The sequence below is a fragment of the Scardinius erythrophthalmus genome (assembly GCF_964197995.2).
Source record: "Scardinius erythrophthalmus genome assembly, chromosome: 3".
NCBI lineage: Eukaryota > Metazoa > Chordata > Actinopteri > Cypriniformes > Leuciscidae > Scardinius > Scardinius erythrophthalmus.
The window spans coordinates 5,643,033-5,661,164 of NC_138223.1; the positions used below are offsets into that span (position 1 = coordinate 5,643,033).

The 18,132-nt window shown below is 38.4% G+C and overlaps 1 protein-coding gene and 1 pseudogene across 2 annotated transcripts; one reads left to right on the forward strand and one right to left on the reverse strand.

The window, feature by feature from the left end:
* Positions 1-429: 429 nt before the first annotated feature.
* LOC308688906 (putative nuclease HARBI1) lies at positions 430-1,396 on the reverse strand (annotated as a pseudogene). Its single transcript has one exon. The product of its transcript is annotated as a putative nuclease HARBI1 (transcript).
* Positions 1,397-9,413: 8,017 nt separating this feature from the next.
* On the forward strand, positions 9,414-17,456 carry tuba8l2 (tubulin, alpha 8 like 2). Its single transcript, XM_081361459.1, has 4 exons — positions 9,414-9,902; positions 13,726-13,948; positions 16,184-16,332; positions 16,423-17,456. The coding sequence occupies exons 1-4, from the start codon at positions 9,900-9,902 to the stop codon at positions 17,395-17,397; spliced, it is 1,350 nt and encodes a 449-aa protein (XP_081217585.1). The 5' UTR covers positions 9,414-9,899; the 3' UTR covers positions 17,398-17,456.
* Positions 17,457-18,132: the final 676 nt, after the last annotated feature.

Here is an 18,132-nt window from a genome sequence, read left to right on the forward strand (position 1 = left end):
GAACTAAGATCAGAGCATGTAATCCGATCTTACATTTGATCTGGATCAAACCTGCCCTTTGGGTTTTTCAAAACTTTGAACTCGGTTTGGGATCGATTTGATAAAAACAAAACAAACAAAAAAACAGGATTATCCTGATCCCATCACAAGGGTGGATTCAGTTGTGATTAAATCAAATCAGAGAGTTTTTTTTTTTTTTTTTTTAAGTGAATGATCACAAAATCATGTTTACTGATGATATATACACTTCTTCATATTTGAAGCATATATGAAGCATGTCACATCTAATGATATATGGTAAACAAAACAAACAAACAAAATCTCAAAGCTATCAGCTGTCAAATAAATGTCACTGTTGCTCACAGCTCTATAATTCCACAGTATATTAATGGCAATGACAACAACAAATATACTCAGTCATTCAGTAGCCTAGAAATTTCTCACAATTGCATCTCTAATTGCATGTCCAGTGTGTCCTTCATTAGGTAAGAGCATTGGCGGCTGTTCTGGTTCTACATCAGGCTCATGTCCATCAAAATTGTCATCAAGAGGGACATGACGCCTGGTGGCGATGTTATGCAAAACAACACAGGCAAGGATTATGTTCCATGCCACCTTGGGTTGTACTCGCAAGTAGTTAAGACAACCGTCCCTTCAGAGCTCCATTTAAGCGTTCAATGGCACATCTTGTTTTGCAGTGTGAGGAGTTGAAGCGTGTGTTTGCAACTGGAAAAGGGGTCATTAGCCATGGTAGGAGTGTATACACGCTGTCTCCCAATACTATGCCATTTGGTCGGTGGGATTGAAGCTCTCTGTATAGTGCACTAGAATACGTGCATCATGAACAGACCCTGGCCATTTCACAACACAGTTGGTTATTATGAAGTTGGCGTTGCCCACAAGTTGGATGCTGATGCTGTGCCTCCCCTTTCGACTGACATACTCCCACTCCCTTTCACAAGGTGCTTGGATATGCACATGAGTACAATCAACAACACCAATAGTGCTAGGCATGTAAATTTGAAAAAAACTTATGCTTAGCCTGAGCTGTCTGGTCATCCTTGGGAAAGGAAACCAATTGATCAGATCAGTACTACTGACATAGCCTTCACCACATTACTCCCATATTGTCACCCATTACTTGGTAGAAAGTCCCACATGCGTAAAAGCGCAGAGCGATTAAGCACTGTTCCTCCACGGATAAAGCATGACTCCTTTGGGTTTGGTGTTGGAGTGTTGGCCTGACAAGATCTGCAATATACTCAATGTCATCTCTACCAAAGCAGAAACGTGCATACAGTTCTTCTTATCTGTATTGCTCGAGTGGTTTGGCATGCTCAGCATGCACCCTTTGACGGTACCTTCTCCTACGGTAATGATGAACAATACCCGCCATGTGGATGCCTCTGTAGGCTAAGAGAAATGGGTGCAAAGACATGATGTGCTTAAATGGTGTCACCCATTAACCAGCAATGAGCTGATTGGTATAAGCCTAATTGAGCACAAGCCAAAGCAATCATGCTCAAGGCTTTTAAGATCAGTGTTGGCTATACCAAAGAGTTGGAACCAAAAGGGCCTAATTTGACTGTGGCAGAAACCTGTGCATTTATGGAGGGTGTTCGGCCAATTTTGCCTCGATAGTAGGAGGTTTCAGCTCTGCAAATGGTGGAGAAATTACCAAAAAAGGAAAACACAACATTTGGGAGGACATAACCAATCATGTCAATGCCATGTGGTCTGGCCAAAAGAGGATCATAAAACAATGCTGCGATGGAAGAACCTTAGGGCCAAGGCAACGAAAGACCTTACTGAAGCCAAAAGCCCCCAAACAGGTAACAAGCCATATAAGAGGGGTGATTACACTGATATGGTCCTTAAAATCATAGGAGGAGAAAAATCAGAGGCTCTGCATGGCATTGAAGGAATATAAGCAGATGGAGAGGGCAAAATTACAGAGGACTTCAGAAGAATGCAAGCAAACTTCTCCTGCAGAGGAAATGTTTGTCCTGGACTTGACCACAGTGATTAAGGAGGAAGATAGATCCCCAGTGGATGTAATGAAGACACTCCAAGACGTTCCTACAAGAAAGCGCAAACGTTCCTCAGCTACAAACCAGGATGGTGACAGCTATGAGTTGCTTCTCAAATGGGAAACCGAAAGAGCAGAAACACAAATTGAATTAGGTAAAGAACAAATCTTGCTGACAAAGGTGCAGATGGAGATACATCTCCTAAAGGCAGAGATGGTATCTGTCCTGTAATTGATTTTTGACTATTGGGTAGTATTGTTTTTGTTTTGTTTTTTAACATTATAACAAAATAAGGAATGTAAAATGTTTCTGTTTATTACAGTGTTTCTGTTTCTTAAAATTAAAAGAAACAATGGCTATTTGTGGCCATCTGTATTTTGCCTACCTGTTGTTCTTTGCTAAGCCAGTAGGCTACACTGTTGGTTCCATTTAAAGCTCTGGTAAACAGGATTTGGTAATCCTTGAAATTTGGTATTTGGATCACAGTGATCCAATCCAATGTTCCTTTAAAAAAACTGGCATAATATGGATCAGGTGATCCTGGATAGCAAAACATGGTATTTACAAATCTGGATCAATTTGATCCAGATTAAATTTTTTTTTTTTTAAACTGGACCCAGGGCCCGGTTTTTCAAAAGGTTTAATCCGGATAAAATTGATCCGGATTTAGTAATCCTTTTTTTTGCGATCCATGATCACGTAATCCAGCTTACTTTTGAGCCAGTTTTTCAAAGCAACATCGGATTGGATCAATCTGATCCGGATAGGAACTTTTCAGGATCACCAAATCCTGTTTACTAGAGCCTTAAATGGAACCAACAGTGTAGCCTACTGGCTTAGCAAAGACAACAGTTGGCAAAATACCGGTGGCCACAAATAACCATTGTTTATTTTAATTTTAAGAAACAGAAACACTGTAATAAACAGAAACATTTTACTTTCGTTATTTTGTTATAATGTTAAATTGCAGATTTTGTTGTTTTACCATATCTCATTAGATGTGACATGCTTCATATATGCTTCAAATATGAAGAAATGTATATATCATCAGTAAACATAGATTTTGTGATCATTCACTTAAAAAAAAACCTCTCTGGTTTTATTTGGTTCGAAAAATCACAACTGAATCCACCCTTCTGATGGGATCAGGATAATCCTGTTTTTTTGGATCAAATAGATCCCAAACCGAGTTCAAAGTTCTGAAAAACCCAAAGGGCAGGTTTGATCCAGATCAAATTTAAGATCGGATTACATGATCTGATCTTAGTTCAGAATCCCTCTTTTGCTTTTGAAAAACCCATTTCCAAGATTTGATCCAATCTGTGATCCAAAATCCCACTGGATTACTTTTGAAAAACTGGGCCCAGGGGCAGAGCCGGATTAACGCAAAGGCAAACTAGGCACGTGCCTAGGGCCCGATTGGCGGGATGGGGCCCAGACAGAGGGACAAAAAAAAAAAAAAAAAAAAAAAAAAAAAATTAAATGTCCTATCTACAATTTATTTCAAAATGTCGCCTATTAATCAACTAAAAATAGTGACGATGTTTATCTTAACCATAGACTGTTACATTACGTCACATTAACGCCAGCCCATGACTGTAGAGGCGCCAGCCAGTTTAGTCCGAGGGGACGTCAGAGGCGATCAGAGGCGGTCAACGAACGCATCCATCAGGTGCTGAGTGCGAAGCAAAAGCAGAAATAGGCACGCAAAGAAGCACAGCTCGTAATGCAGGTCATCGATTTTGGTGTGATTGCAATGTATTTTAAATATAAACTTGTGGGCTACTGTAGATCAGCGTCATTTCTGGAAAAACCATTCACCGCTTTATGAGTTTAAAAGAGCGCGCGAGCGTCATTAACGTGCCCAGACGCGACGCTTTGAATTTGCGCGTACAATCAATGAATAACATCGCGTCCAGAGCTGACTAGTAAAAAAGCTACAAAAGTAAAAGACAAGACGTTTGTATTCAAAGTTAAAAAACCAACACACTGCAACATTTTTAAATGTTTCAAATAAAGGATCTCATATCTATGGGTCTATCTTCTATATTCTGATGCTGATGATTAGATAATACCCTGACATCATAGCCTATAGGAATATTAGTTTAGATTTTTTTTCCTGCTCAGTAGCGATCGTGTCTTTCTCTTCCACTTGATTTGTGTATAGCATATTTAAGGTAGCAATGCAATACATAATAACATATTACTGATATTAATAATATGACAATATCTGCAGTCAATATTGATTAAATGGGAGGGAAAAATCCTGCCCATAACGCAGAAAAATGATAAAAGCACGTTCATGATGTTCATCTACTGAAGTGGTATTCTGGAACTGTGAATAAACTGAATAAAACAGCAAAATAACAACAATAACAATAACATCTTCATTAAACAAAAAAAGAGATTAGCTTAGATAAAGTTTGATAGGCTACCAGTAAAAAGTCTGGACCCATTACTATTTTTAATGTTTTTGAAAGAAGTTTATTATTATGCTACAAGCCTGCATTTATTTGATCAAAAATACAGAAAAAAAACAGGAATATTCAGCAAGGATGTGTTAAATTTATAAAAGTGATATTGAAGACTTTTTTAAAACAACTTTTTAATAATCAAAGAATCATGAAAAAAGTATCACATGTTATAAAATAAATATTAAGCACCATTTCTAACATTTGATAATAAATCAGAATATTATAAAGTTTTCTGAAGGATCACGTGACACTAAATTCAGCTTTGCATCACAGAAATATATTTTAAAGTATAGCCTAGTAAAATAGAAAACCATTATTTTAAATTGTAATAATATTTCACTATATTATTTTTCTGTATTTTTGATCAAATAAATCCAGGCTTGATGAGCATAAGAGACTTCTTTCAAAAACATTACAAATAGTAATTTGTCCAAACTTATGTACTGTGTAAGTAAAAATATACTAAATTTAAAATTAAATGTTGTATAAATAAAAAGGTTAGGAATCATATTTGTTTCAAGTGTGTTTTATTGGGGGTGGGGGGCCTCCAACATGAATTTTGCCTAGGGCCTCCAAATGTCTAGATCCGGCCCTGCCCAGGGGATAGAGTCACATATCTTATGACGTTCCAGGAAATCTCTTATATGGGCAAAGGCATCCAGAGATCGCTGTAGCTGAATAACATGACTCATGAAAGTTTTTACAGATGAACACGTTTGCAATGATATGGTTTATCTATTTTCTTCAAGGCATCTTGGATATTTTCATAAGAATAATGCGTTAGTTCATCCAAAAATGTCAATTCTGTCAAACACTGAACGTTGGCACAATGTAGGCTACACAACGTTTTTTTTAACAACATGGCCAAAAGGTTGCTAGAACTACATTGTGTGGTGACGGTTTTTACAGCGTTGACACAATGTTGAGATTAAACCACCATTCAGGGCGTTGACACGATGTTGACATTAAACCACCATTCAGGGCCATATAAGCCTTTTTCACACTTCCGAATTGCCCTGAAGCTCGAAAAACAGCCTTTTAAATTTCAACCGCCCGTAACCGTTGGGCTCATTGTGTATTGTCTCATTCTACATAGAGCAAGGATACGTGAGAATTAGGCTACCTCAGCTAAATAAGATACGTAATTATTCAAATTACTCTAATGTCGCTTCGCTCGCACTGATTAGTTTTTCATTTGATTTGTTGTCTGCTATTTAGTCTAGGTATTCCACAGTCTGCTCAGGAACCGATGCTCTCGAGCCAAATATAGTTATTTCAGTGAGTGTATAACACGGCAGGAAGGAATAAACCAAACAATTTTAAAGGTTTTTTTTTTTTTTTTCAATAATAAAAGTTAGTGTGTTGATTCAGTTAAAAATCCACATAGGCTATCACATATTTTAAAATATTACATAATTCATTGAAGACTGTTTGTCATGTTAAAAAAAAACATTTTACTAAAACATTAAAAGCATTTTAGTTTTTTTCTTTTTTTTTTCCACAAATGTATGACTTTTGGAAGTGCAATTTGATTACCATAATGCAGTTTTAGTAAAGTTGAATTAACGTAACCTTCTGTCATTTTTACTCTTCAAAGTTTACACTTGCAGGTGTTGATGTAATTGGGCTAATTTACTGATAGCCCCATTAAATAATAATAAGGATAAACAATATATTATTATCTAACATCTGACTAATTAAAAATTAACCTCAAAATATAAAATACTAAATGGGGGATATCTATAGGTCTATCTAGCATACAAATAAATAAAAAAATGTCAGAACGTCGTCTCTTAGTTGCTGAATGTCGCACAACAACGTTGCTACAGCCCTATCGCGTACAATTCTACGTTGTTACCACTGATCTATATAATGACTATACATAATGTCATTCTATATAGATCAGTGGTTGTTACAATTGCTGCGTTCCAGTCCAAAAATGTCATGCCCTTCACTTGCTAACTTCCCTCCGTCTCGTTCACTCGGATGTACGTCATTGCGAGTGCCCACTACTGGCGGAAAATGCAATGGGCTGAATTGGAACGTCCTAAGCCCTTGATCACTTGGAATCAGCTGTGTAGTTGATTTATTATTTACATTTGCTTTCCCTTTAAGAATTTGTTTAATGCAGCATCCAAATGTATGTATGGTGTTTGGGTTGTTTTCAATTAAAAAAATTTGAATTAATATATCATAGAGTTGTTTGTTGTGGTGGTGATTAGACGAGATATGTGGTGACGTCACAATCGTACTGCATTGTGGGACATATAGGTGCCTGAAGTGTACATATGAAGTAGACTCGCTCCCTCGGTCAAAATCGAGGGAGCGAGGGTCTGTCCATATAAACTTCCCTCGTCCACTTCATGAAGTGGAACGCACTTCAAAATGGCGGCGGGGATTCCCCCGAGGGGAAGTGCTTAGGGAAGTTCGCAAGTGCAGAAATGCAACGTGCAACAGACGTTACCACAACGTAATTGTGTTTGCTGGGTATATTGTTCCAAACCCGTAAGACTTTCGTTCATCTTCGAAAAACAAATAAGAGCTTTCTGTCCCTCTGTTGACAGCTACGCAACTACCACTTTGAGCATCAAAATGTTTATAAAGAGATCGTAAAACTAATCCATATGATTTGATCGATGCAGTCCAAATTTTCTTAAGAGACTCGATCTCTTTATATGATGAACAGATTCAATTTAGTCTTTTATTCACATATAAACATTAATCAGTGAATATAAACAGAACCTCATTGGTTCTCGCACCTCAAGTGAACATGCTTGAGCTTGCAGCAACTGATGTGTGAGTTGATGAATGTTTAAATGTGAATAAAAGCCTAAAATAATTCTGTTCATCGTTTAAAGCAATCCAATCTCTTAAGAAAATTTGGACTAAACGACTTAATTCACATGGATTAGTTTTACGATCTCTTTATGAACTTTTTGAAGCATCAAAGTGGTAGTTGCGTAACGTTAGCTGTCTATGGAGGGACACAAAGCTCTCAGATTTCATCAAAAAGATTTTCATTTTTGCTCCAAAGATAAACGAAAGTCTTACGGGTTTGGAATGACATGAGGGTGATTAACATTTTCCTTTTTTGGTGAACTATCTCTTTTAATATCCTTTATCACTGGTTAGAACACGATAAAATATATATTTTTGCCTCATACTATGATAAGAAGCCACATCGGATCACAGAAGGTTATTTCCAACGCTCAACTGGTGTTATAAAGTGAGTTTGGAGCAAAAACATGGTTTTATACTGTACTTGTTGCTGTGCTAAGCTAACATGCTAGCTAGCCCTTATGTTCCTGCTAGGAGTGATCATGTTTTATGACTAATTTTGAAAAGTAAAGAACATTGGAATGATTGTTTTTTTTTAAAAGAAAGGGCATTTGATACAAAGTCAAAATGAAGTGAGAAATCTGACCAAATAAATTAGATATTAAAACAGTGAATGAAAAGGCAAATATAATAAAGACAAGATAAGAACAATTAGAGCCATATCCGGAGAGATGTGAATGGGGAAGTGTGGACAATAATAAGTAGGCTATTATTCATCAAATTAAACAAAATAATCTATCAACATTATAAAAGTGTGCACATTGAGAGAAATAAACAGCAGATGCTGCTTTTTTCAGACACTTCACGTTAGCAAGTAGCCTACGGCTAATAATAAACACCACTTTAACTGTGTTATTTACTTCTTTAACTTGAGCAAATGCTGTTAATACACATTTAGTTAGCAAAACGAAACCATGCACGTTTTAATGCCAGTGAATAAATGATCCACCACATGCCACTGCTCAGCCATGTGTTGTGGTCTGCGTCTCGCACTGATGACATATATTTGAGAGGGGTGTGGCCAGGCCCATTGTACACGCCCCATTCCCTTGACTCCACCCCCACTTCAAAACAGTGCCATAAAGTGAAACGCAGGCTGCGTCCAAAATCACATACTCTCTTGAGTTATTTTGAATAAGTAATTACTTCACGACTGCTAAAAAATGTTCCATATATAAGTCTGTTTAGTATGAATGTAATACATTCGCCATGTTGTCATTATCATGTGACCTGCCAGCGACAGTTACGTCACTTCACAGTCATTCATAAATCCTCTCCCGTGGCCATCCGGGTACTTTTTGCCTACTCTTTTATGAGTACTGTGAATTCGGCTTCTTTTGTCACATACTGTTTTTCACCTACTATTTAGTAGGGAAGTATGCGATTTCAGACGCAGCCACTGTGTTCTTAATGGCATACTAGTGTACTTCATACACACTTCAGAATCTAGCTGGAAGTAGTAGGCCATCCGGGTCCTTTTTGCCTACACTCTTATGAGTACTGTGAGTTCTGACTTACTTATTTTGTCACATACTGTTTTTAGCCTACTAAAGGGAAGTATGCTATTTCGGATGCAGCCGCTCAGAATAGTGAAGCAGAAAGGGAAAACGGTATTGCGAGCTCACACTTGACTGAAACGCAGAATAAAAGGTGCACTGCAAATGAATTAGTAGTTATGGCCATGGAAAATATGTTGCAAAATTATTGCTGCTAAAAATCTGTTGCAGAGATAAGATCAATGTTTTTCTTTATCAGCTGCCAATGATTTTTGCAATTAATCATATCTTTGTTTTTGCTCTATTTTATTTTTTATTTAGCTATTTTTTAGTTTTGTTTGCAAAAATGATTTTTTTCTCACTCTATACTTTTTATTCTCTTTTGCAGTAATTTATTATTATTTTTTTCTCGATCCTTTATTTTTAGTTTGCAATTCAATTTATTTATTTTTGCTCAATACCTTATTTTTCTTTTGCAAAACTTTATTTTCTTTTGTAATACTTTTACTGTGTTGCAAATATGTGTGGCAGGGATGTGACTCCACATTGCACCAGCACTTACGGGGTTAATACGGGGAGAACAGGAAGTGTCGTATGAGAAAATATATATGCTGCGTAGGCTGTCGTGCTTGTTGATATTGTGCGTTCGGCATTAACGCTTCAACAAAGAGCTCATTTGTTTGTCTTAAGACATTACAGTGTATATACCTTGATGTCGTTTGATTTATTAATTAATATGTATATAAAAAAATACCTGTAGCTTAATAGACATAATACATCACATTGAGCTGAATTATTGTCCCTGATTTTTTTATGAAATAGTGTCGTTGGTTTGCATGTTATTTTCTGTATTTAAAGTGTCTAAATATACTGCATCACAGGCACAGCTTCACATGAGTGTCAGGTTGCCCCTCCTCTGAGTTGCTGTAGTATAAAATCAAACTGCTGTCAGTGCGCCACTGAGACTGACTCACTCATACCACATTGCAGGTACGCAGTGAGAGGACAAGTGTTCATCAACTATTTTCCCGGCGAAAAATAAAACCCTAATCTAAAGCAAAATGGTGAGTACAACATTATTTTTAATTGTTAGATCTACTGTGAAAGTCTCTTTGCCTGTAAACACATATTGCATTTAACTTATATGCTCAAAATCGGAATATCGCTTTTAACACGTGCGAATAAAGCACTGTTTTCATCCAGCGAGTCGAAGATAATTAAATCGTTACACTGGCGATAAATATTACTTTGAGAAATGCAAGCTGACGCAGTTGGATAAGCCACTGTGTGTATAGGATAGGCCTATAATATTGAGCGCGCAAACGAAACGCGGCCATGTTATATATGTTTCTGATGCGGATGCTGCTGTTTGGGAAAGCAGTAACACAGTTTTAAGAGGGAATTATACAGAAACACTTTGACGACAGACTATGCCCAGACATTTCAGAACAACCTAAGCTGCATTTTAGATGCTGTGCAACGAGGTCGGTCCTGTTAATGCCGTCTCATCGCACACACACGCACAGTCACGTGACTTTTTTTGATGCGTAGAGGAATTGTTCCCATCGTAGTTAATGCGCACGGTCTCTTGTCGCATAAAATATTCATCCGAGTCAGTTTAGGCCACACTTTTTTTTTTTTTTTTTTTTTTTTTTTTTAATGCGCATTTTTTGAATTTATGAGAATCTGGGCGTTCCCATTCAGCGTTTTTTTATGATATTCCAAAATGCGCATGAAAACAGGTGGATGGAAACCTAGCGCGCTAAGGATATGCATTTTAATGCGTATTTTGAATTTTAATAACACATTAGCAAAAAAATAACAATAAAAGACTATAAAAAATAAGTCTAATGCACTATATATGACTCTAACCGTCTCTTTAAAAGTGACTAGCCTAAAATATATGCTTAATGGTTAATTTGACTGTTTTATATGCCATATTATGTTTATAGCTAGATTTGACCATATTTTACCAGCACTTCATATGATCAGTACTTTGGAAACTATTATGCCTTAAGCTCTTATGGGTGTGGTTGTGGGTGTGTTTGTGATTTTACTGAACACTGTTGTGGCTCCCTGCCTCAGTATGTCCCATGATCCAGAAAAAAAGAACATCTTAATCAGAAAGAAAACTGCGTAATAATAGTTGATGGTGAAATAATAATAATTTTTTATTATTTTTTTGATATGACTAAGACGGCATCATTCAGTAAGGTGATTCATAGTTTGTGAATCTTCTAGAATCTCAAGCTTTGGGTAATTGTGTGAAATATTGTGTGCCAATCGTTGTTTGAAATAAACCCACACGCATTGCAAAATGGACTAGTGCCAACAAAGCCCCCTGTTAAGAACTAAATAAGTGTTGTAAGTCTCCAAGCCTGTTTTTACATGGAAAATATATTAGAACCAAGTGTGTAGGAGTTTGTTTATGCTGAATTCCAAGGACAAATGGTTCTCGCATTCTAAAAGTCCCAGTCACACTCATGAGGACATTCTGTTTGTCTTTTGGATGCCAGCTGAACCTTTAGAAACATGTCACAAGAGTTATTAGTGATCGTTCTCTGAAACCTTAATATTTTGCAAGCTGGCTCCCTAAAAGCATGGACATGAGGTTTGCAATGTAAAATTGCTCATTTATTTCTAATAAAAAAAGCATTTATATTCTTTCCTTTACAAATCATGAGATGAGGACGTTTGCCACCCAGTGAAGTTAAAAATTAACTAACTTTAGTCTCTGTCATATCTCACCTTACACTTTGAAACCATAAATCAATTATTTGCTCTTTTTGCAATCATTACACAGAATAAGGTTGAAGGTAAAGACAAATATCAAATTTGTGCTTATTATATATACTTTAGGGTAATCAATTTCTTATCGTCAACATGCAATTGACAAAGTATTTAGAAAGTTAGTATTAAAACTAAATCGGGTGAATTTTGATCATTATTCTACAGAAAATTTATTTTTTTCTATGTAATCTTTCGTCAAAAATGAAATGACCTGCTCCACCCTTTTTCTGCTGACAACCCCTTGGTCATGTCGGCCATTATGTTAACAAATAGCCAAACAGCTATTAGGGCGTTGTTTAGAAAACTCATATTAATATATGGCTTTGTAATGGTCAATATAATCATAATCTCCAATAGTGAAAGTCAAGGAATTGGAAAAATAATGATTTCTCCAAACTGGAGAAACAGCCAAACACATTTATGACATATTTTTGTCTTGCAACTATTTTGAAAGGGGTTAAACAAAAGTATATACTAAGAGAACAAGAAATGTATGAGGCAACAGAATTTGTAAAAAAAAAAAAAAAATCAGGAAGACAACTCAATGTGGGGTTGGTGGTGGAGGGTTTGGTTGGGGAAAAAGAGTTAGTGGAGAAAGATGACCTGTAACAACCCATAAATAACTTCTAACCTGGCTGCCATGCCCAAACTAGGCAGTCCCATGTGCCTGTGTAATGTACCATCCCACTCCCCACTGACTCACCAATAGGCAGACAGGGGCAGAGGGGTAAAAATAGTGCCCCAACCCCAGGAGAATGAATTCAGAGGAAGAGTCATGCCGATAGAGGAGAATCAGAGTCTGGATATTTCTTCTCAGGCTGATGTAGGCCATCTCTCTGGAGCGCAGGCACAGATTTAGGTGCTGAATCATTACAGGGCACTTTTACTGCAATCATGTGACCCATTGCACCGGTGTCTTAAAATTTGAATGTTTAATGGCAACACTGACATATATGCCTTTGGCAGACCTCACTTTTTCTTGATGAATAGAAAGTTCAAAATACATTTATTTATATTTTATATTTATATTAATATTTATATTTAAATATAGATTTTTAGGTAACAAATGTATTTTCTGCCACTAAAAAAATACTGACCCCCATTTGAACAGTAGTAGTTCAGCACATTTCGCTGTCTCATACATTTATTGTAACATGGCCACAGAAAACCAGAACACAACTTTCTATTTTCAATTGTCAATTATTTTTTATTATATTTTCTTTCAACCTCCCTTTATAGCACACATACTAAAATTCCACATTAGGGTGCAGCTTGCTCTGTTGTCTGATATAAACCTGTTGGGGCTGATGTCGACACCTCAAGCATTTTCATGCTTCTTCAGACTTGCCAGGGTGTGTGAGAGGAGCGAGGAAATGTTTGTGGAAGGTGTTTTGTGTGTATGTGCGAAGAGAAAATAACGGCTATGAGGGTTAGTAGGCCTGTCTGCCATTAGTGCCATAAATGTCACATCGTAACTGGTTCCCAGGTCGAGTCTTTCAGGAAACTCCCTTTCCAAACAAACAGAAGTGTTTAACATGCCATGATACGAATTCAAGGCTGGCTTAGACTTTATCTCAGGATTGTCATCTAGATAAGCACAAACCCATGGCTGACGACAAACGTGTTTTGGGGCTTTGAGTGATCCAGACAGTACTTTTGTCCTGTCCTGTCCTGTCAGCTGCACATGTCAGTCATCTGTGACTGACATTGTGTAATAAGCCTACCTCCCACCATTAAGAGCCTTTTTGTTTGCTTCTGCCCCCTGGTGGGCAAAACATAAAGGCGGCAACATGTCATTTTTTTTTATTTATGGTTTGTGCTATTGTTAAATGTATAAATCAGTATATTTTTACATGCATCTTTATTGGATAGACATTGACCAGAATAGTCAGAAAAGAGTATGTATATTCAAGTAAATAGACTAATTTTCATATTGGGTTTGGAATTTATTGATTTCATATTGACCGCCAAATGTCCCATGAATGTTGTTAGTTGAATTCAGGAGGAACACTACAAAGAGTACTGTCACCAAATATGTTATGTTTGCAATGCCACACAGCACTACTTGGTTACTAATAATCTGTTTCCTCTCCACAGCGTGAGTGTATCTCTGTCCACGTTGGCCAGGCTGGCGTCCAGATGGGTAACACCTGCTGGGAGCTGTACTGTCTGGAACACGGTATCCAGCCCGATGGCCAGATGCCTGACCACAAACCAGTGGGTTGCCATGATGACTCGTTCACCACCTTTTTCAGTGATACTGGGTCTGGCAAATACGTACCTCGTGCCATCTTTGTAGACCTTGAGCCAACGGTCATTGGTAAATATCATCATGGTGTTACATTTAAGGCAACAAGCCATTAGAGGTCATGCATTTGTAAATGCATTAAAATCATTGCAGCGCCAAGCTCTTTGCATTTATAATAGAAAGAAAAAGGGACGGCACACTGTTAAAATGCAGTGTTTCAACCATTTTAGTCTTCATCGGGCAGTGAAAAACATTGCATTTATAAGCAACTGGACAAAAGACAGTGTTCAATCTGTAATTACATTTATTATCACAAATAAATATTTAGCAAACTGATTGCGTATTAATAAACCCAATTTTTTCAAGATCCTTATTTTAATATACTTTGTATACGGTTATATTATTAATATTTTGAAATAAAAAATATACTTACAATTTTCATTTTAATGTTAGTTTAAGTTGTAGTAATTTGATAACTGAGCAGAACGGTCTGTTATATTGAAAATATATAGATTATTATAAAAGATAATTTGTATTAAATCATTTAAATGTAACATTAAAAAATAATAGTTCATAATATATTATTATAATAATTATTTAATTAGATCTAAATTATTATAATAATATAACCATGAGCAAATCTGGTATGCATCACTGATAATTAAATGTTATTTTGGGTCCAGAGGTGTAGGGGTCAGGATTAGTGCTATTTTAGTATGTATATGCTATTATTGTCACTTTCAGGTTGTATATAAACACATTACGAAGATGAATCACAAATCAAGTCTTGACTAGATAATCCATAAGGCAAACACAGAACTAATATACAGGGAACAAGAAAGGGAACAAATAGCTGAACAGAATAACTAATCAAATGAGTAGCCATAGAAACTGACAGGTAGGGAGAAAGCAAAGCCAGAAAACAAAGTCAAACTGAACATAACTGTGACAGTACGCCCCTCCCTGAAAGGCGCGACCTCGCGCCAACAGTCCCAACGAGGACAGGAGAGGTGAAACCAGGGTGGTGCAGATGGTGGGACGAACCAGGGAGAAGCTCGGAGCTAGGTGGCGACGGTGTCGAAGGAGGGAGGAGCCATGGCTGGGATTTCCTTGACGTGGCCATGGGGACGACAGATGGCGGTAGAGCCTTAGGTGCAGACGGAGAGCAGTGGGACACAAGCACCCCTAAGGCTTAAGCGGAGGAGCTGACAAAAGGCGCTGGTCAGAGGAATCAGGTGATTCCAGAAGAGAGGCGGGAGTGGGAGGCCGGGTGGGACCAGCGCAGATGAAGGTAGGCATTCAAAGTCGGGTAGTATCAGTGGGGGCATGGAATCATCCTCTTCCCAAACCCATTGTCCAGAAACCCATGACTCGCCCTCGGTGGCTGTGTAGGCGCCAATTCATCCCCTCGAACTGCACTAGAACCTCCCACGGAGGCACACGATGAAGCCGGCTCACACACCTGGTCAGACGTGTTCTCGGGCTCAGTCGCTCCTTGCGCTGGCTCTCCGTCTACGGTGGGCTCAGGCGTCGTGTCCATCTCACGGGGTAGTGTCAGGCTGGGCTCTGAGTTGGGAGTGGGGCTGGTGGTGTCCTCCTCGGGACCGATCGTGAACTCCGATTCATTGTTCACCAGCACCCACTCCCCATAGGCGGAGAAGTCCTCACAGGGACCGTTCGCTGGCAGGCGTGCCTTCGTCTGCTCGCTCAGGCTGGTGTGGAAGAAAACACTGAGCGAGTCGTCCGAATAGTGCACAAGGCATGCCAGATCTAAAAAGTCCTGGGTATAATCCTCCAGCGACCGGTCCATCTGCTCCAGGCATAACAGTCTTACTGCCGGCAGATCCATGGGGAAAAATAACACGCACAACAAAATATTGTCTTGGTCCGGTCTTCTGTCGCTTTTGGGTTGTGTATATAAACACATGACGGAGAAGGTGAATCACAAATCAAGTTTTTTCTAGATAATCCATAAGACAAATACAGAGGAAGGCAGGAACATAGCACAGCACGTATACACTGACGAGACCGGACAACTCACAAATTAATCAAGGGAACTTGTATACAGGGAACTAATTAGACAACAGCTGAACAGAATAACTACCATAGAAACTAATAACCAAATTGACAGGCAGGGAGAAAGCAAAGACAGAAAAACACTCAAAACTGTGACAATTCTAGTATTAATTAATATTAATTCTCTTTTAGTACTTGTAAGGTACTTTGTAATAGGTTTAGGTAACAACACTGTCCAGGATTTGGTGATTTGCACTAACTTTGTACGGCACTGGTATGTTATTCTTCCAGATGAGGTCCGCACAGGCACCTATCGCCAGCTGTTTCATCCTGAGCAGCTCATCTCAGGCAAAGAGGATGCAGCGAATAACTATGCCCGTGGCCACTACACCATTGGCAAGGAGATCATTGACTCGGTGCTGGACCGCATACGCAAACTGGTAATGTGAAAAAATTGTGTTGCATGTACTTACCAACGAGATCAAAATAACAGAGACTAAAATGCAAGTTCTGTCCCCTCTTCCACACAGGCCGACCAATGCACGGGGTTGCAAGGTTTCCTGGTCTTCCACAGTTTTGGTGGAGGCACAGGCTCAGGTTTCACCTCCCTTCTGATGGAGCGTCTCTCAGTTGACTTTGGAAAGAAGTCCAAGCTAGAGTTTGCCATTTACCCAGCTCCCCAGGTGTCTACGGCTGTGGTGGAGCCATACAACTCCATCCTGACCACCCATACCACCCTCGAGCACTCCGATTGTGCATTCATGGTGGACAACGAGGCCATCTATGATATCTGCAGGAGGAACCTGGATATCGAGCGTCCGTCCTACACCAACCTCAACCGGCTCATCAGTCAGATTGTTTCCTCCATCACCGCCTCGCTCCGCTTCGACGGCGCCTTGAACGTCGATTTGACAGAGTTCCAGACCAACTTGGTGCCCTACCCTCGCATCCACTTCCCTCTTGCCACGTACGCTCCGGTAATCTCCGCCGAGAAGGCCTACCACGAGCAGCTCTCTGTGGCTGAGATCACCAACTCGTGTTTCGAGCCCTGCAACCAGATGGTGAAGTGCGATCCACGACATGGAAAATACATGGCCTGCTGTTTGCTGTACAGGGGAGACGTGGTTCCAAAAGACGTCAACGTGGCCATTGCTGCCATCAAGACCAAGAGAAGCATCCAGTTTGTGGACTGGTGTCCCACTGGCTTCAAGGTGGGCATCAACTACCAGCCCCCAACTGTGGTTCCTGGTGGAGATCTAGCCAAAGTGCAAAGAGCGGTGTGCATGCTTAGCAACACCACTGCCATTGCTGAGGCTTGGGCTCGTCTCGACCACAAATTTGACCTGATGTATGCCAAGAGGGCCTTTGTGCACTGGTACGTGGGTGAGGGAATGGAAGAAGGAGAGTTTTCTGAGGCCAGAGAAGACATGGCAGCTCTGGAGAAGGACTACGAAGAAGTGGGCCTTGATTCATTCGAGGAAGATGAGGAGGGTGAAGAGTATTAAAATGGAAAATTGTTGTTATTTTTCTACCAGAAAAATCTAATAAAATGAAGCTCAACTTATGTTGTTGTGGTGGTTCTTTTAATAATTTTGTGACGGTGTAAAGTACATGCAATTCCTTCCAATACAGAAAATATTTTAGATTTTGATTAATAATACTTTAGAGGCTAATAAGTATTATGATCTAAATCTTCTGTAAGATATTGGATATTATCAACACTATTTAATCATAAGATTTTATGCTAATAATGAATTATTTAAATTAATTTAATAATTACCCAATTATAATGGTGTAAATGTAATCCATGCAAAATGTTTATCTATGGAAAGAGCATTAATATGTAAAATACTAATAATTAAAAATTATTTTGAGATAAATGCTTTTATATCTAGACCTCTTAGTCACTTTTTGTAGAGCAACACATTTATACTTGCATAATAAATGTGTGCATTATAAACAAAATCTTCATTTATAATAATATTAACAATTAAATTAATTTTATATATTTATTACCCCAATTTAAATGGGGTATTGGACTGTACATCATGCTAAACTGTCTTTGGAATGTTCCAGCATTGTATAATAACATACACATAAAGAGGATCATGGACATGGTGTATTCAACTATTATCTATTACATTCATAATATCATCAAAGGAATCAACAGGGAAAAATTAAAACTATATATATATATATATATATATGAAGAGTTCAGATGCAAAAGCCTCTAAATGCCA